The sequence below is a fragment of the Alexandromys fortis genome, unplaced genomic scaffold (genome assembly GCF_014885135.2).
Source record: "Alexandromys fortis isolate MF-2015 unplaced genomic scaffold, M_Fortis_MF-2015_v1.1 scaffold_23, whole genome shotgun sequence".
NCBI classification, from domain to species: Eukaryota; Metazoa; Chordata; class Mammalia; order Rodentia; family Cricetidae; genus Alexandromys; species Alexandromys fortis.
This window is the reverse complement of record NW_026067907.1, coordinates 6,505,957-6,523,095: the sequence shown is the minus strand read 5'-3', so window position 1 is coordinate 6,523,095 and position 17,139 is coordinate 6,505,957. Positions and strand designations below refer to the sequence as shown.

The following is a 17,139-nucleotide window of genomic DNA, read 5'->3' as shown; positions in this document are numbered from 1 at the left end:
CACATTTTCCCCATTGGCGCATTCTGCATCACTATATAGTGCGTTCCAGGCTATCTTGGTCTACATAGTGACTTCCAAGCCAGCCAGGGCTACACAGACAGACCCTGTCTCAAAACAAAGCAAAACCAAACAAAAAAGTCTCATGAGAGATGGCTCACTGGTTAAGAGCACTGACTGCTTTTTCTGAGGACCTGGGTTCAATTCCCAGCATCCACATGGTGGCTCACAACCATCTATAACTCCTGTTCCAGGGGATGCAATGCTGTCTTCTGGGCACCAGGCATGTATGTGGTTCACAGACATACAGCAATGTAAAATATACATAAATTAAAAAATTAAAACCCACAGCATCAAATGGTTAAAATGGATGCAGAATCTGTATACAATAATAGTCACCATCTAATTGTGTGTCCAAGCCCTCTTCTCTCCTTCAAAACACTCTCCTAGAACACAGCTCCAGACCTTGCTTACAACCCAGTTCTCGTTCCCTCCTACTTTCCTGAAGTGGACAAGGTCCAAGAAAATGGAGGCACCAGGCTGGGTGTAGAATGACCCTGTAATCTCAGCACTTGGGTAGTAGCTGGAGAATCAGGAGTTCAAAATCAGTCTCAGCTACATATACTGAGCTTGAAGTCAGCCTGGGCTTCCTGAGACCCTATCCTTACAAAGAAAAAAAGACTAAGGCACTAGTCAAGAAACACAATATCCCTTTAATCCCAGCACTTGTGAGTTCGAGACCAGCCTGGTCTACAAGAGCTACAGGCTCCAAAACCACAGAGAAACCCTGTCTCGAAANAAAAAAAAAAAAAAAAAAAAAAAAAAAAAAAAAAAAAAAAAAAAACCCACACACCTCAACTCCTGGGTCAGTCCATCATCAGTCACCAGACATTCATCAATACAAATGCTATATGGCTGGGGGAAATGGCACACAGCTTTCCTTAATCCCAGATTCAGGAGGAGAGATCTGGAAATCCGAGGCCAGCCTGGTTATGAATTGATCTGCAGACCTTCCAGAGATATGTAGTGAGATTCTAGCTCAAGAAAGAAAGAAAGAAAGAAAGAAAGAAAGAAAGAAAGAAAGAAAGAAAGAAAGAAAGAAAGAAAGAAAGAAAGAAAGAAAGAAAGAGAGAGAAAGAGAGACAGAGGTGCTTCTGCTTCCTCAGTGATGGATAGATACCACCATCCTGCAATAAAATCATTTTTTAATTAAGATGTCGCCCTCCTAAGCAGAGAAAAGCAGCCCTAGCTGAGGCACCTGGGAGCAGCTATGGATCTGAATTGGTGTGATGATGGCTCTTGGGAACCATCTATTGGTGACCGAAGTGTGACGGCCACAGACAATGAGTTTGAAGCCAGAATGGTTTTCAGAGGAGGAACAGAACACTCTTTGGAGTGCTTGTACACACACACACACACCCTAACCATGATGCTTACCTGTCCTCAAAGCACACTGTGCACTTCCACGCATGAGTCCTCCGCAGGAATACACGGCACTCGGAGCACACCCGGTGGCTGCAGCCCTGGCACACGGCCCCACGGTTCAGCAGCAGGCCCAGAGCCCGCTGGCAGCGTGCACAGCACTTGGCCCTATATTCCTGGCTCGAGCTCTTCGCCCCTTTCCACCGAAGATGCTGCAGGTGTGTTTTCAATTTCCTGTGATCCAATGAGTTGAATAATGATTGGGTGGTACAATGGTTTGCTTTACCTGCTACATGGCGCCACCTTGAATCACCTGGGAAGAGCCTCCACAAAGATTGTCTACATTGGGTTGACCCGTGGACATATCTGTGGGGGACTGTCTTAAGTTAACTGATGTGGAGAAAGCCAGCCCTCTGTGGGCAGCACCATCCCCTAGGCAGGGGCAAACTATGAGAATGGCGAGATGGAGCTGGGTAAGCATGCACACTCCGCTCTTGGTTGTGCACGTGACTAACTGTTTGAAGTTCCTACCTGGATTTCCCCACAATAATGGGTGGTAACCTGGAATCATAAGAAAAGATAAACCTCTTTCTCCCCAAAACTGCTTTTTGTCAGGGTAATTTATCATAGCAACATAAAGAAAACTAAGCCAGACACGGTGCTAGACAGCCGACTAGAGGCAGGAGCTCCCACAGACCACTACATAAGGCTGCCTGAGCTGGTCTTTCTCCTCAGCTGCTAAAGCCTAGGCCCGGGGTTTTCTGTGAAGCAATGCCTGGTCTCCCAGGGCGGCTGTGAGGATCACATGACACAACACTGCGTGCCTAAGTCAGAGGCGGTTCACACTCTGCTCGTCCTTCCTGAATAGAGCCTTCTCACCAGCACCCAGGAGCTCTGTTACTCCAGTACTGTCTCTTTATTACCAAAGAGATTTAAATCACCCCCTCAGCCTATTGTTATTTCAATGAATTAGAGTTTGCAAGTATATTTAAGGGCTTTGAAACGAAGGAGGGACCAGGCGGGGTGACACACCCTTCTAATCCCAGCATTTGGAACAGAGGAGGACACCAAGGCAGGCAGATCTCTGTGAGTTCAAAGTCAGCCTGGTCTAGACAGGGAATTCCAGGACAGCCAAGGCGATTGGGAGAGAGCTTGTCTCAGATAGATAAACAAATGAATGGATAAATAAAAGAAATAGAGGAACAAGGAAAAAGAACTTTGTATCTTTGCTTAACCAAACAATTTCCCTCACTCTTCAAAAATTTTGTTTTATATGTATGGCTTTGATTTTTGCACACATGGGTTGTTTTTGCCTGCATGTATGTCAGAGCATCTTGTTCATGCAGTGCCTGTGGCGGCCAGCAGAGGGCATCGGGTTCCCCTGGGACTGGAGTTACATGATTGTGAACTACCACATGGGTACTGGGAAGGAAACCTCGGTCCTCTGGAAGAGCAACCAGTGCTCTTAACTGCTGAGCCATGTCTCCAGTGACTCTGAAAAAGTTCTATTAAGAACCCTGGCTTGCTCCCCTCGTTGGTACCAGGATCAACTCTGGAGTTTCTTACATGCTCAGCATGGCTCAACCGTTCATCTGCTTACTTTCAAACAGGCCTGAGAGCTAAAAGGTGATCTTGAACTTTTTTTAAATTAAAAAATATTTAGCTTTCTTTCTATTTTATGTGTATGTTTTGTCTGTATGCATATATGTGCACCACTTGAGTGCCTGGTTCCCACAAAGGTCAGAGAGGGCACTGGGTCACCCTGAAACTGGAGTAAGAGATGGTTGTGGGCGACTATGCCGATGCTGGGAATTGAACCCAGGGTCTTAGGCAAGATGAAAAAGTGCCCTTAGCTGCTGAGGCATCTCCTGAGCCCTGACCTTGCACCCCTAATCCTCCTGTTTCTACCTCCCAGGTACTGAGATTTCAGGTGTGCCCATGAACTGAAAAACAAGCCTTGTATTTACAGAGGGAACCTTCCAGCTAACAGTATGCCGTTCTGCTACCCAGAGCCGCCAGTAAATGCAACCTCAGACCAAACAGCCATGCCAGAAAAAGAAGCTCCTGTTGATAAAGCGGTCAGGGAACAGGCTGAGCAGGTTCACCCTTCCTTCTTCCAAGCCAGCTGCAGGCAAACGTGAACAAAGAGAAAAGACAGAAATGGATTCCTCCGGTTCTGTTTCTGAGCCTCCTCCTTTGTACCTCCAGCTACCACAGAAAACAAGTGTGGGCGGGGGTGGGGGGGGGGGTGTGGGGGGGGGACTCTGAACTGGAAGTTTGCACTGTGTGTGTGTGGGGGGGGTGTGCCAGAAGCCTGCTGGTGTCCCACTGGGTACCCTCATAAAGTGGGCAAGTGCAGAACAAATATCACAAAGGCACCCTTTCCAAAGAATCGTGAAGTTAATTTAGGTCCATTTAGAAAATAATCCCCATCTCCACACCTTCACTGGGACCCTTCTGGGTTAGAAGTTCAGCCCTGAGCAAACAGTCACAAGCAAGCCAACAAGCCATGGCTCCAAACAGAAAAAGCCAAGCCCCATAGGACAGCCCCAGGTCGGAGTGCAACTTACCGGACCCTTTCCTCCTCTACGCTTTGAACAGCCCGATCTCGGTATAAGACCCCGAGAATGACCTCCCGTTCCAACTCCTTGAAGGACTCCAGGTCCACTTCATGGGCCATTTCCTCTCCCTACGACGGAGGGAAGAGATCCACGGTCCCGCGGAGAAGCCCGAGTCCAGCTGCTTCTCTCGATCCTGCAGGAGCCCCTCTCTGGTTTCACCAGGGACCGTGTTTGGTTTGTGACTCTTGCTTCCTTCCTAACTGCGCCATACTCCCTCCAAGAAGCAAGCTCCACGAGGCTGCTGGAGTCACCGCCACCGGGCGAGTGTTTTCACTGGGCTCGCTGATGACACGAGAGCGTATCTTTTTCTGAGGTTTTGCCAGAGATTGTTATAAATGATGCATGGCTGCTAAGCAGATGACTTCTGCAAAGCACAAGTAATCGCCAGCCCGGGGAAGTTCACAGACCGCCTCGGGAGAGCACCAAAGGTTTATGGCAACAAACTTTCCCCAGGAAAACGCGCCCAGGTCCGCAGAAGCGACAATCAAAAGTCCAGCCTGTTTAATGCCTGAAAACCTGTTTAAAAGACAGAGAACAAACGAGACCAGCGTTAGTCTCCCTGGCTTGGCAGCCCTGCTACAACACTTGGGGAGAGAGAGCACGTTTTTAAGCTGTGATTCAAACATTATTAAAGAAGGCATTTTCCCAACATTCCTTACAGTTTCCACACTTGCGTTTTCCTACCAAGAATTCTGGATCTTCAGCTGGGAGGGGACAAAGAGCCCAGTCTGATGTCCCGAGAGGTGAGCTGTTAGCCATCCTGTCACCACAAACATTGGAGTTCACCAGTTTTGTTACATAGACCCAGGTGGTCTAGCCTGCTGCCCAGCAGGGCATGTGTATGTATATGTGATATAGCCCACTGCCCCTGGGCGATGAACAAAACCACACAAGATTAGATCAAGCCCGAGAGCAGGTGATGCCACCAGAGGTGGGAAGGAATTGGTGCCCGAGCAACAAAACACAGCCGCCTACTTGGCAGCGAGTGTCTTCTAAAAGCAGAAGACAAACACGAGAAAACACATTTTAAAATATGGAGGCTACAGAGTTGGCTACAATGGTGAACTGTTTGCCTTGGAAGAAGAAGAACCCGAGTTCAATACCAGAACCCAAGTAAAAATGCTGGACGTGGAGGCACACATTTTAATCCAAGTGTTGGGGAGGCGGAGACAGGAAGGGCCCTGTCTTTAAAATAAAAAATCAAGGTGGGTGGTCTGAGGAACAACAGCTGGGGCCGTCATCTGTCTTCTGTTTGCATGAGCACACATATGTATTTGTACATGCATGAGCAAATACACATATCACGCACACACTAAACATTGTGGTATGATAGGGCTGCAGAGGTGGCTCAGTGGTTGAGAGTACTTGTTACTCTCCAGAGGACCCATTTGGTTCCCAGCAGCTTACTGGGCAGCTTACTGGGCAGTCACAAGGGCCTGTAACTCCAGCTCCAGGGAATAGAGAGCTTGGGCACTACATTCCCAAGCACAAATACGCACTCACACACAATTAAAAGTTAAAAAATACTATGTTCAATGCACAAACGTGTACCATGGTCATTTATCAAGTATCGTTCACACACGTATAGTCTGTTCTATCCCGTTCACGTTTGTATCCAAACCACCACAAACAGGCAGAACAAGGCACGAATTTCCCTTCTCTGAAATAATCTTACAGGACCATTATGTTATACAGCTGTTGACTGAAGCATCTTTATGGAGCACGTGACTACCTTTAACCATCTTAATTGAAAATACATTAGAGAAAGGACGTCCGCAGTCATTGGCTATTATTTTTACAAGTATCGTCAAAACTCAAAAAAATTGTAATCAATTAGGGAAAAGTGCATACCCTCAGCAAACTCAACTTATCAATTATTTATGTCCAGTAATAGCACTGTGAGCATCGCTAGGCATCGGGCTAACGTTAGGTTTCTGTTTAGTTCAAGTCAGAAGATTCTGCGTGCACCCATCTGTCAAGAGCATGTGGATGCTTCAAGCAGCACACTTTCTGTAATGATATTTTGATTTTCCAGCCTAGTGGACCCCTTAGGAATAAGGAGTCCTCTCGGTACTTTGGTAGCTACACTCCTTTGGAGTCCGTGAGTGATGAGCAACCAATCCTAGGGCATCGTTCTCTTTCAGCAAATGCTCCTAGCTCTTTTCTCTATTTGTAGTCTGGGGAAGTCTGTGCATTTCAATGCATACCATAAAGTATATTGGGTTATAAAAACAACTGATCACACCAGACTATTTAAAGATTGTTACTAACCATCCTGAAAACAAAATAAGAAACTTAAAGATTGTTACTTAGTAGCATGTGTGTTCATTGATACATGAGATGACTAAGGTCCGGCAGTTGTTTAATGGCTATCATAACGTCAATGTGCCAGTGATATAAACCATGCTTTGAGATATCCACGGCACACGACATCTTAATAGGGAAATGCTTGTGATTTCTATTGGGAACAAGATTACAGATGTGGCTGATTTTATCTTAGTTTCTACTTAGGTTCATAATGGAAGGAAATGCTAAACTTTAGTTAAAGATGTGGAACTAGGGTCTGGAGTAGCTTCTCAGTGGTAGAAGCACTGGCTGTTCTTCCATTGGTCAGAGTTCTATTCCAACACTCATATAAGGGCTTATGACCAATCCCAGGGGATGCAGTGCCCTCTTCTGGCCTCTGAGAGCACCAGACACAAGTGTGTGCAACTATACCCATACACTATAATAAGACAAAACACATTTTAAAAAAGATTAAAGAAGATAAAGATACTGTTTACCCCGGACCAAGATCTGCGGCCGGAGAGACTCTGAATTTGTTGGTTTCTCCACTGTAAAATAAAATTAGCATAACAGTTGTGGGGGTTGCATGAACGGGAAAAGTTAGAGGTCTGAAAAGGGGTTCTTGGCCTCTGGTCCCCGGTAAAGTACCCTGAGGTACCTTGTCTTAGTCAGGGTTTCTACTGCTGTGAAGAGACACCATGACCATGGCAGCTCGTCTAAGGAAAAACATTTAATTGGGGTGGCTTGCTTATGGTTTCAGAAATTTAGTCCATTGTCGTCATGGGAGGAAGCATGACAGACACAGGCAGATGTGGTCCTGGAGGAGCAGCCGAGAGCCCTACATCTTGCAGGCAACCGGAAATGGCCTGACGCACCGAGAAATGTCCTGAGGATAGGAAACCTCAAAGCCTGCCCCCACAGCGTTCTAAGGAGCACGCTAATATTCGCCTCACCAGCTTCTGTGTGTCACCAGCTCTCCAGGTGTAACCCCCTGGGCTCCCGGCAGGCTGTCTCCTCATTTGCACTTCTAGTAAACACACTGCTGAGTCGAACACTGTTTTGTTTGATTCTCAGCTATCTTAAATGAATGTTTTGCACCCAGCTAAAACACTGAATGTGAACAGTTGTCTCTTCTCCAGCTTCTCAGCAAAGCAGGGCCCCAGTGAGTGCCATCTTGGAAGAATAATGACAGGGTTTCCCAGTAGAGTTTCCACAGGAGGAACCCTGGTATCCTCAGGGCTCACTCAGTCGTGTGTGATTCAGCAATACAGCTATCTACAAAACACTATTCCATCCCCATTCTGGACCAGCATCAAGAAGTGGGATCCCTGTCCAAGAAGAAGGAGAACTCTGGCACCCCCTTGTGGCAGAAGAGTGGGGTTCATCCTTGGGTATTCTGGAACATCTTCCAAGAGTATGGCACTATTCTGGGTGCCTCCACTTGCTATGTATACCCTTCCTATGACGGGATTATAAAAAAGCATATAAAGAAGAGAATAAATTCAGAGAGATGTCAAGAGCAAGAAAAAGGGGCTGGAATTTTTGCCAAGAAGCTGGAATGAAACGACTTTCATGTCCTTCAGCTTCAAATAGACTTCTAACCTTCCTAGTCCCCAAGGCAAAGCAACACGGTAGAAAATCCAGAGGGTGCACAGAGTTCTAACAAACCGAAAGAAATGCAAAAGGGCATCCTCAAGCTGGAGCACCGGGACACCGATCGCATCTGCAGCACTTCGGAAGCCCTTGAGGAATGTAATCCATGGTTCAATGCTACATGAACTCAAAGCCGAGGATGTAACACCAGGTTTTAAATCACTGAAAAAATTTCAAGCCTAGGCCACACGCTTTTTGGTTTTCCAAGAAGACACGGATGATATGGTCGTCTAACTCCAGGTGTGGGCCTTCCAAATCCATGTCCCTGTGGTTAGTCTCTACTCTTGAGGACCCAGATCCCAGCTTCTCGATACATTCAGCTAAATGGGAGACTTTATTTTCATTTTGTAAAATTTTAGTGTGTCAGGTACTTGATCAGCACAGAGTGTAAGTAAAGCCTTCTGTTGTTTGAAACATATATCGTTTTCTTTTTTCCTCTTTCTTTCTTTTCTTTTCTTTTTTTTTTTTTTAACCTTAAAGGGCTGTCCTGGCTAGTTTTATTCCAACTTGACACAAGCTGGATTCATCTGAAAGGAGGAACCTCAACTGAGAATATGCCTCCATAAGATCTGACTGTAGGGCAGTTTCTTCATCACTGATTGAAGAGGGAGCCCCTAGCCCATTCTGAGTGGTGCCAACCCTGCGCTGGTAATCTTGGGTCTATAAGGAAGCAGGCTGAGCAAACCATGGTGAGTAAACCAGTAAGCAGCACGCCTCCATGGCCTTCCTCTGCATCTGCTCCTGCCTCCAGGTTCCTGCTCTGTTTGAGTTCCTGCCCTGACTTCCTTCCTTGATGGACTACAATGTAGAAATGTAAGCCAAATAAACCCTTTCCTCCCCAACTTGCTTTTTGGTCAAGGTATTTTTGCAGCAATAGAAACTCAAACTAAGACAGGGCCTACTTCAAGGGGAAAAAAAAACACCTTTCAAAATAGCGACACAAACATGGTCCCAGGTCATCCATGACACGGGTCAGTGGAGGCTTGTGGTGCACGCTAACCTTTCATGCACTTACGAGTCACAGGGTCAGTGTCAGGATGACCTGTACAGCAAGACCAGTGTCGGGAAGGAAAAGGACTGGACAGAAGGCCGGAGACATTTGCTCTTTGGTTTGTGCCACACTGACTGGCTTGGTTGCTTTGTCAGCCTGTTTACTATGATTGACCACTACAGGCTCTCCCTGGGGACAGTCACACCTGGCTTAGAGATGTGTGGCTGTTCCTGTTATTATACTGATGAAGACTATCTTACCCAATGACCAGCTTACCCGGTTTAGGGGGAAGGGCACAACCTGGCGACAGAAGTTTACTCGTGAGAATGCCAGGGATGCTTTTGCATCCTCCGCACTTTCAAGGAAAGGAGCCACTGTGCAAACTGGAGAAGAAAGCTTTGCCCTTCGTTTCCCATCTCAGCAAGGCATCACTGCTTACAGCATTTGAGTCAACCCCACGACAGGCCAGCGACAGTGTGCGCCTGCAGATTCCACCATCCACGGACATCTGGTTACCCCCTCTGTCCGCTGATGTTCTTTTTGTAGAGAACTCATGTCGCATCCTGACAACTTACGTCTCTTTATCATGGCGATGCTGTTGTATTACCGTTATAATCATTGCATGTACTTGTCCGTCATGCTGCACACGTATTAACCTCAGGATAGAAAGTGAGGCACAAAGCAGTTCCTATGGCAACCGGTGAATCCTATAGGCTTAAGGACCACTGAACTAGAGGACCCCATCATGCCCAGATTACATCATTCTCTTGTCGGTTTTCTAATTTGCCAGTGGTGTATAGGAGATTAGGGCCAAGAAAAATAGCATATAGGTTGGTTACTGTTTGGGGCTTATAAAACTGAATTCTGCCTGATTTCTGGGTTATAATGGAGTTTGTAGTTGCTCTTTCAGAATAAACCATTTATTTATTTGTCTATTTACTTATTTATTTTTATTTATTTATTATGTATATAGTGTTCTGCCTGCATGCATGCCTACAGGCCAGAAGAGGGCACCAGATCTCATTATAGGTGGTTGTGAGCCACCAAGTGGTTTCTGGGAATTGAACTCAGGACCTTTGGAAGGTCAGCCAGTGTTCTGAGCCGCTGAGCCATCTCTCCTGCCCAGTATAAACCATTTAAAGGACTTCAGCTGTATGTCTCCAATCCTCTTGAACTTTCTTCTGTCTAGGCTGGCACTGGATTCTTGGGCGTCACTTGCCAACGTGGAGATCCCTCTGCTGGGTCACTCAGAACCAACTCCCGCCAGGCACGGCAGCATGCTCCCGTAATCTCCCCTGTTTGAGAGGCTGAGGCAAAGGACTGCAATCTCGAGGCCAGCGTGGGGACCTCGGTGAGATTTGTCCAAGGAAATAAAAAGGTGGGCTGGGAACACAGTTGTATGTGGCATGCTTGCCTAGGATACACAAGACCCCATCTTAATCTCTGGTGAAAAAAATGATTTGAGTCTATAATTCCTGGTTCATAGCATACTTTTTCACAACAATTTTTTTATGTGAAAAATTGCTAGTAAAATTATTCCTAGTCAGACACAGTTAGTTAGAAAGATGCACAGGCCCACAGTAGACACCAATGTTCACAGTTTTAGCAAGATAAAGAACGTAGTCACAAATTTGATTTCTGGTCATGTGTACTACTAAGACATGTAAGACTACACTGGGGTTTTCCGTGTGCTCTTAAAAATATGCACAAAACAGACACATTTCTCTCTTGGATGCTCTTCATTTTGTGACGTTTTAGAACAGAGCAAGAGAGTAAACTAATCCTGTGAAAATTCGCTTGCATGATCTTCTCACCGGCCTGTGTCCCGCACACGGGCAGGTCTGTGCTTTCCCATCCTCAATAACCCCAAGAACCCTGACTGAACTCACTTAAGGCCACTTCCCACGAGATCAGAGAGATGGTTCAGTGGGTAAGGCACTTGCTTTGCAAGTGTGAGGTCCTGAGATCGGTTCCTCGGAGCCCAAGTAAAAGCTGATCAGCACTCTACGGTGAGATGGGCGAAGAGCCAGAAGAGTCCCCCAGACACTTATCAACACTGAGACCCTCCTCAGACAAGGTGCAAAGTGAAGACTGCCAGCCAAGGTTGTCCTGTGACCTCTTCATGTGCACCATAGCATGAGCTGTCTCCTCTCCATTCTGCCTCTGCAGCTACACACGTCTCTGAGCCCATCATATACTCTCCCATCCCCACAGAATTTCCCAGCTCTTTCTTCTTGCCAGATAAATTTCATTTACTCTGAGAAACTGAAGGCAATAAGAGATGTCGTCCTGTAAGTAACCCTAGTCTGCCCCTTGCTCACCATGGAGGTCTTGGGCAGTTTATGTAACTTCACCCACCCAGGACTTAATACCCTTATGCACAAATCAGAGAGAAGCCCAGCCCACGTCCTAGGCCTGTGGCCAACGATGTGGAGATACTTACAGAGAACTCAGCGCATGGCAGGCGGGCAGTGCCGGCTGATATTAGTAACAGGGCTTGGAAGAGGATGCACACTACCGTGTGTGCTGGCTAGATTTATATCAACTTGACACAAGCTATAGTCACCGTCATCTGAAAGGAAGAACCTCAACTGAGAAAATGTCTCCCTAAGATCTAGCTATAAAATATATTCTTAAATAGTACTTGATGGGGGAGGGCCCAGACCATTGTGGGTGGTGCCATCCCTGGGCTGGTGGTCCTGGATTCTACAGACAGCAGAATGAATAGGTCATGGGGAGCAAGCCAGTGAGCAGTACCCCTCCCTGGCCTCTGCATCAGCTCCTGCCTCCAGGTTCCTGCCCTGTGTGAGTTCCTGTCCTGACTTCCTCTGATGATGAACAGCAATGCCGAAGTGTAAGCTAAATAAACCCTTTCCTCCCCAGCCTGCTCCGTGGTCCTGGTGTTTTGTCACAGAGCAGAACACTGGCTAAGACGTGTCGTTAGTCTTCAAAGGCCACATGGACTGCTAACTGCTTCGGCCAATCACCCCTTCCTTCACCTTCAGCCCCTTCCTGCTCTGTGTATGTCTTTAAGGTGGCTTCAGTTTCACTATGGGTTGGGGTGCTACCCTCTAGTGAGGACCTCAAGTTACAGCAGGAGACACCCAGTGCCTGGCTTGAACTGAGAAACCCCGAGAACATCATGACCTGTGGGTTGACTAAACTGGAAGCAGGAAGTAGCAGAGCAGGACGGAGACAATTGAGCATCGACCACATACAGAAAGCAGTAGTTTCAGAACTCCGAAGCACACAGGCAAACCCGAGTCATTTCTAAACTTGAAAGGGACGCTAGAAATGATCACATACGTAGAAATGACCTCATGCAGAGAGTCACAATGTCACAGTGGAAACCCTGAGATCTCTCAAACCCACTTCTCTACGATGTCTAGAATCTCCTTTGTTCAGGAAGGCTGAAGCAGAAAAGGAAGCCATTTCTCTAGGACTGTGGGGCACATTGTACTGTGGGCCGGGGCATTTCTGTACACGCACAGCAACCCCCACCCTGGACTGACCAAAGCCCTCGGTGGGTGCCTGGAAGCCCAGACAGCGCCCACCCTGTGCACAGTGTCTTTTCTGTCATCTCTATCGTACAGTTTCAGGGATAAACAGACAGAAGGGGTTAGCAATAAGTGATACTGAAGTGACAGTAATGAGCTGTCCCACGTCTGTCCCCGTGACGAGCACCCGACAGAAAGCAGCAGGGACAGAGAGGGCTTTATTTGGCTTATCCTTTCGGGCCACAGTCCAGCACTGAGGGAGGTCAAAGCAGAAACTCACAGCCTCAGACAGAAATGGATGTATACACGTGATACCTGCTGATACGCAACTTATTTTTCCTTAATACGGTTCAGGGTCCCACTAACGAAACAGCACCACCCACACTGGGGTGGGTCTTCCCCCATGAATGAACAACCGAGGGCAGAGCGTGGTGGCACATGCCTTTAATCCCAGCACTCGGGAGGCAGATGCTGGCATAGTTCTGTGAGTTCAAAGCTAACCTGGTCTACACAGCAAGCTCCGGGCAGTCAGGGCTACATAGTGAGACCCTGTCTCAAAATCCAATAAAATACTCAGGCACTCACAGGCCAGCCTGGCCGGGGTAACTCCTGAGACTCCTCTTCCCAGGCTGTGGCAGACTGACAGTTAAAACCATCACATGTGTTGTAGTAAATTATTTAGCCCAAACATGTGAGATGCTTACTTCTAGGATTAGCTGTTCGTATTTTTGAATTGTAACTAAAAACATGAAAAATGAAGCTATGGCTCAGGGAGCCGACTGTGGTCCTCTCTCGTCTGTGCAGACCTACTGAATCCCAGGGGCAGGAGGGCTATGTCTGCAATTCTCTCTCGTCTGTGCAGACCTACTGGATCCCAGGGGCAGGAGGGCTATGTCTGCAATTCTCTCTCGTCTGTGCAGACCTACTGGATCCCAGGGGCAGGAGGGCTATGTCTGCAATTCTCTCTCTTCTGTGCAGACCTACTGGATCCCAGGGGCAGGAGGGCTATGTCTGCAATTCTCTCTCGTCTGTGCAGACCTACTGGATCCCAGGGGCAGGAGGGCTACTGCACCCAGATGGTCTGCTCACCGGGTGTGGGGCAATCCTGCAGCATCTATAAAAATAGTTTTATTGCCCTTCCTAGTGTCAGGAACACGTGAGCCATTGAGAACACAAAATCAAAACCGACCCAATCTGTATTCAAAAAGCCTGAAAAATGGCGTGCGAACAAACCAATCACAGCGCAGAAGGATGCCTGGGAAGTGAGGATGCATGCTGTGATGGACACGGGTCGGGAAGAAAGGGTGAGAAGAACCAGGGAGGGCTGACCTGGTTACAGAGTGGCATCTACCATGGGAAAAGTCAAACAGCTGCAAAGAGGCCTCACACAGGATGGTAGCCTGTTTAGGCCTCGTTTCCGATACTGTGACGAAACATCCCAACAAAGGCAGCTCAGAGGAGACAGGAGCTGATTTCATCTTACAGCTCCCAGGTCACGGTGGGGAAGGCAAGGCAGGAACTTCGAAGAACTGGTCACATTTCATCCGTAAGACCAGAGCAGAGAGAATGAACAAAAGTGAGTTCACTTGCTTGGTTTGTTTTCTGTACTCAGCTCAATCTTCTCATTTTAATACAGCTCAGGACCTCCCCCCCACACACTCTCCCCATCTAGGGGATGCTGTCACCCACACCAACTCATTTAAGTAAGAGAGTTTCTCACAGACATGCCCACAGACCATCACAGTGAAGACGCTCCTACACTGATTCACCCAGGGAAGTCTAGGTGTGTCAAGCAGACAGTTAGGACAGCCCCAGACAACTGTCTCTTCTGCGGAGGTTGTGGCCATCTACACTCTGTGACCTTTGCACACCGACAATAGCACCAAACATGGAACTTCTCAAAACTAGTCTCTGTGGTTGACACACGCCTGCATTCATTCCCGAGACGGAAACAGAAAACAGAGATTATTGCTATCTTGGGCCCAACCGCCAACCTTGACTTTGGCCTTGAGACCTGGCAAGGGGTCAGATACAGGAAATGGAGGGCGAAGGACAGAAGAGGAGGAGAGGGGGAGGGTTCTCTGTTCGCTGGCAGGCCCTTGCTTCTTCACCTACTGGTGTGTGCTCTTTGAGCTGGCAGCCACTGAACCAAAGGAAATGGACGTCAGCGCTGTGCTGGGACAACAGGACAGTGGAGTGGAGATGAGCAAACAGCAACAGCGCGTGCGCATGCCCAAGACCACACTGTCCCCGCCTTGCTGTCTTCACAGCCTGCAGGCCACAGCCTTGGGGGCTGCACCCAGGCCCAGCTGCTTTCCCACGGCTGTTTTCTCAGCTTCAATGCGAAGCCACAACGTTTCTGCCTTCAACGAGGAAATGCTGAGTGACTGAACAGACCTTGGCGTGGTCCCCGAGAAATCCCCTTCTTTACTTTTCTTGCGTAGCTTCTTGATGGAGGCTTTTGATAGCCACAAAGAAAGCAGGCCCACCTAAGGCAGATGCTTAATAAAGAAGAGCGATTGTCTCTAGTTCCAGCCCAAACTTGGCTCCCATTTCCAGGTTTCCAAGATTTTGCAGATATGGGCATTATCAGAAAGCCTTGCGTAGGAAGGGAGCTGTGTGTTTAAATTAATCACGGGTGGGTTTTCTGGGGAGCCAGCGAAGCCCCAAAGCCCCGGCCAAGGCCCCATTACTGCCTTATATTCATTTTTATAGTTTCTACAAGTTGGATCAGCCGCAGATCCCTTAGAAAACAACACACTGAGATGCAAGCAGTGCAGCAAGCCCTGGGAGGCTTTCCCAGTGGGGGCAGAAGTAGGGTTCGGTAGGAATCCTCTGTACCTGTGGAGCCTCATCTGGGTGGATCCTTGCCACCCCGCTCTCCTCCGCACCTCCCACGCTCTTGTAGAATCGGAGTAAAGAAAAAAAAAGTCATGATTTTCCCTGTTTAAACTTGACCTCTTCACAAAGAAGGTCAAAGAAGTGAAAATTAGCCCAATAATGTTGCCATAGCTACCACTGTCAACTGTGGCTATGTCTGTTGTTCGGAGAGCCGCTGTTTATTTAGTACCCTGTCTGGACCAGGCAGTTTAGTATTATGTACGCCATGGTCACTGTGGCAGTCTGACGTCAGACACCCGCTCTACAGGCTTCTAGAGGAAGGCCGGGCATTTCCTAACTTACCTGAAGTCACACTGGGACCCAGGTCTGCTTGACTCTGAAACCCATTTTTGTTTGGACATGAAAGTTAAGAAGTTATAATCTCCAGTTACCATGGATGAATGGTTTTTGCTCTATCAATTCTAACGTCAGTTAAGATCTAATAGGCATTTTCCTTTGACAAACTATGTCTTACCAAGGTATCTGTTTGGGTTTGAAGGAAGCTCAGTTAAAAGAAATTTAAGGACCTGGCAATACTCAGGAATCAGAGGCAGGTGGATTACTGTGAGGTTAAAGCTACTATAGCGAGTTTAAGGCCAGCCTGGTCTACACAATGATCTCAGGCCAGTCAGTTCTATACGGTGAGACTCTGTCAAGATATATAGAGAGGTGGGATTTGAATAGATCCTGGGTAACTTCATTTCTTTATTGTAAAATTATTTTTCTTTCACCTCCAAACTAGAGGTCAAAGTTGATGAAAACACTCTCAGTGATGTTGATCGCGGACAAAACAATAAGTTGTATGCACAAGACTCCACAAGCACAAGACCCCAGATGACAATCTATGGCCTTAGAAACCCAGACCACATGGCTCTAGGGTGTTTCTTTGTGTTTTGTTCTTTAAATCTTAAGTGACTTTCTCCATTTCCTTTAAACCACCATTACATTGTCAGTGTCTCCTAGTCAATACACTCTCAAGACATGCTAACTTACCACGAGTTTGCTATTTCTGCCAGCTATTCAAAGAGAGCTCTAACAATTGCAGGGTCCCCCACCCCACTCACAAAACCGTGAGCTCCCATGCAGACACGTAGCTTCATCCTACCTTAAGCTGGAAGGTGCCCTGACGAGGTCAGTCCTTCAGTCTCTGACCTGTGTCTCCTCCTTCCTGCCGGACTGGCTGAGGTTGATGATTCCCATGGCTCTCCCAAGTCTACTTGTGGCTAATCCCACATCACCAAGGACCCAGACAGCGGAGACATCCTGATAGCATGTCAAGGAGCTCACACAAGCTAGAGGAAAGGTAAGTAACTTCAGTGGAAAGTCTCACCCTTCCCCAAAACGCCCAGCAGAGCCCAGTGGGTTTCCTGTGTGTGACCTCATATGTGTGACTAGCAACGCCACAAAGAACAGCTTCTCATAGACGGACATGGGCATTTCAGGGGTAATTTTTTTTTCCTTTTGTGAGGGCTAACACGCACACAGAGCAGTATGCAAATCATAAGCAAACTTGTCACCTTCTGAATGGCTGTCCCCTCCCAAACTTATTCAAATGCAGCTGCCACAGCATTGGGTATTAATGGTCTGAAGAGGAGGGCACAGGTCTCTGCTCTCAGGCTAAATTAACAGCAGCATCCTGGGAGTGAGGGGCCATTAATTCAAGAGTGGGCTCCTTATAAGAAAATTAGCTTGCTCTCCTCCCTCCCTCCCTCCCTCCCTCTCTCCCTCCCTCCCTCCCTCTCTCCCCCCTCCCTCCTTCCCTTCCTCCCTCCCTCCCTCCCTCTCTCCCTCC

At 47.5% G+C, this 17,139-nt stretch overlaps 1 protein-coding gene across 1 annotated transcript in view; it reads right to left on the bottom strand.

Moving 5' to 3' along the window:
- Sytl3 (synaptotagmin like 3) overlaps positions 1 to 16,644 on the bottom strand; it is a 63,087-nt gene extending 46,443 nt beyond the window's left edge. The window contains exons 1-3 of the mRNA XM_050136042.1: positions 16,453 to 16,644; positions 3,990 to 4,556; positions 1,435 to 1,653 (exon numbers count right to left, since the gene is read on the bottom strand). Of these exons, the coding sequence (XP_049991999.1) occupies positions 1,435 to 1,653; positions 3,990 to 4,099 (329 nt within the window). The 5' untranslated portion in view covers positions 4,100 to 4,556; positions 16,453 to 16,644. The remainder of the gene's footprint in view (positions 1 to 1,434; positions 1,654 to 3,989; positions 4,557 to 16,452) is intronic.
- Positions 16,645 to 17,139: the final 495 nt, after the last annotated feature.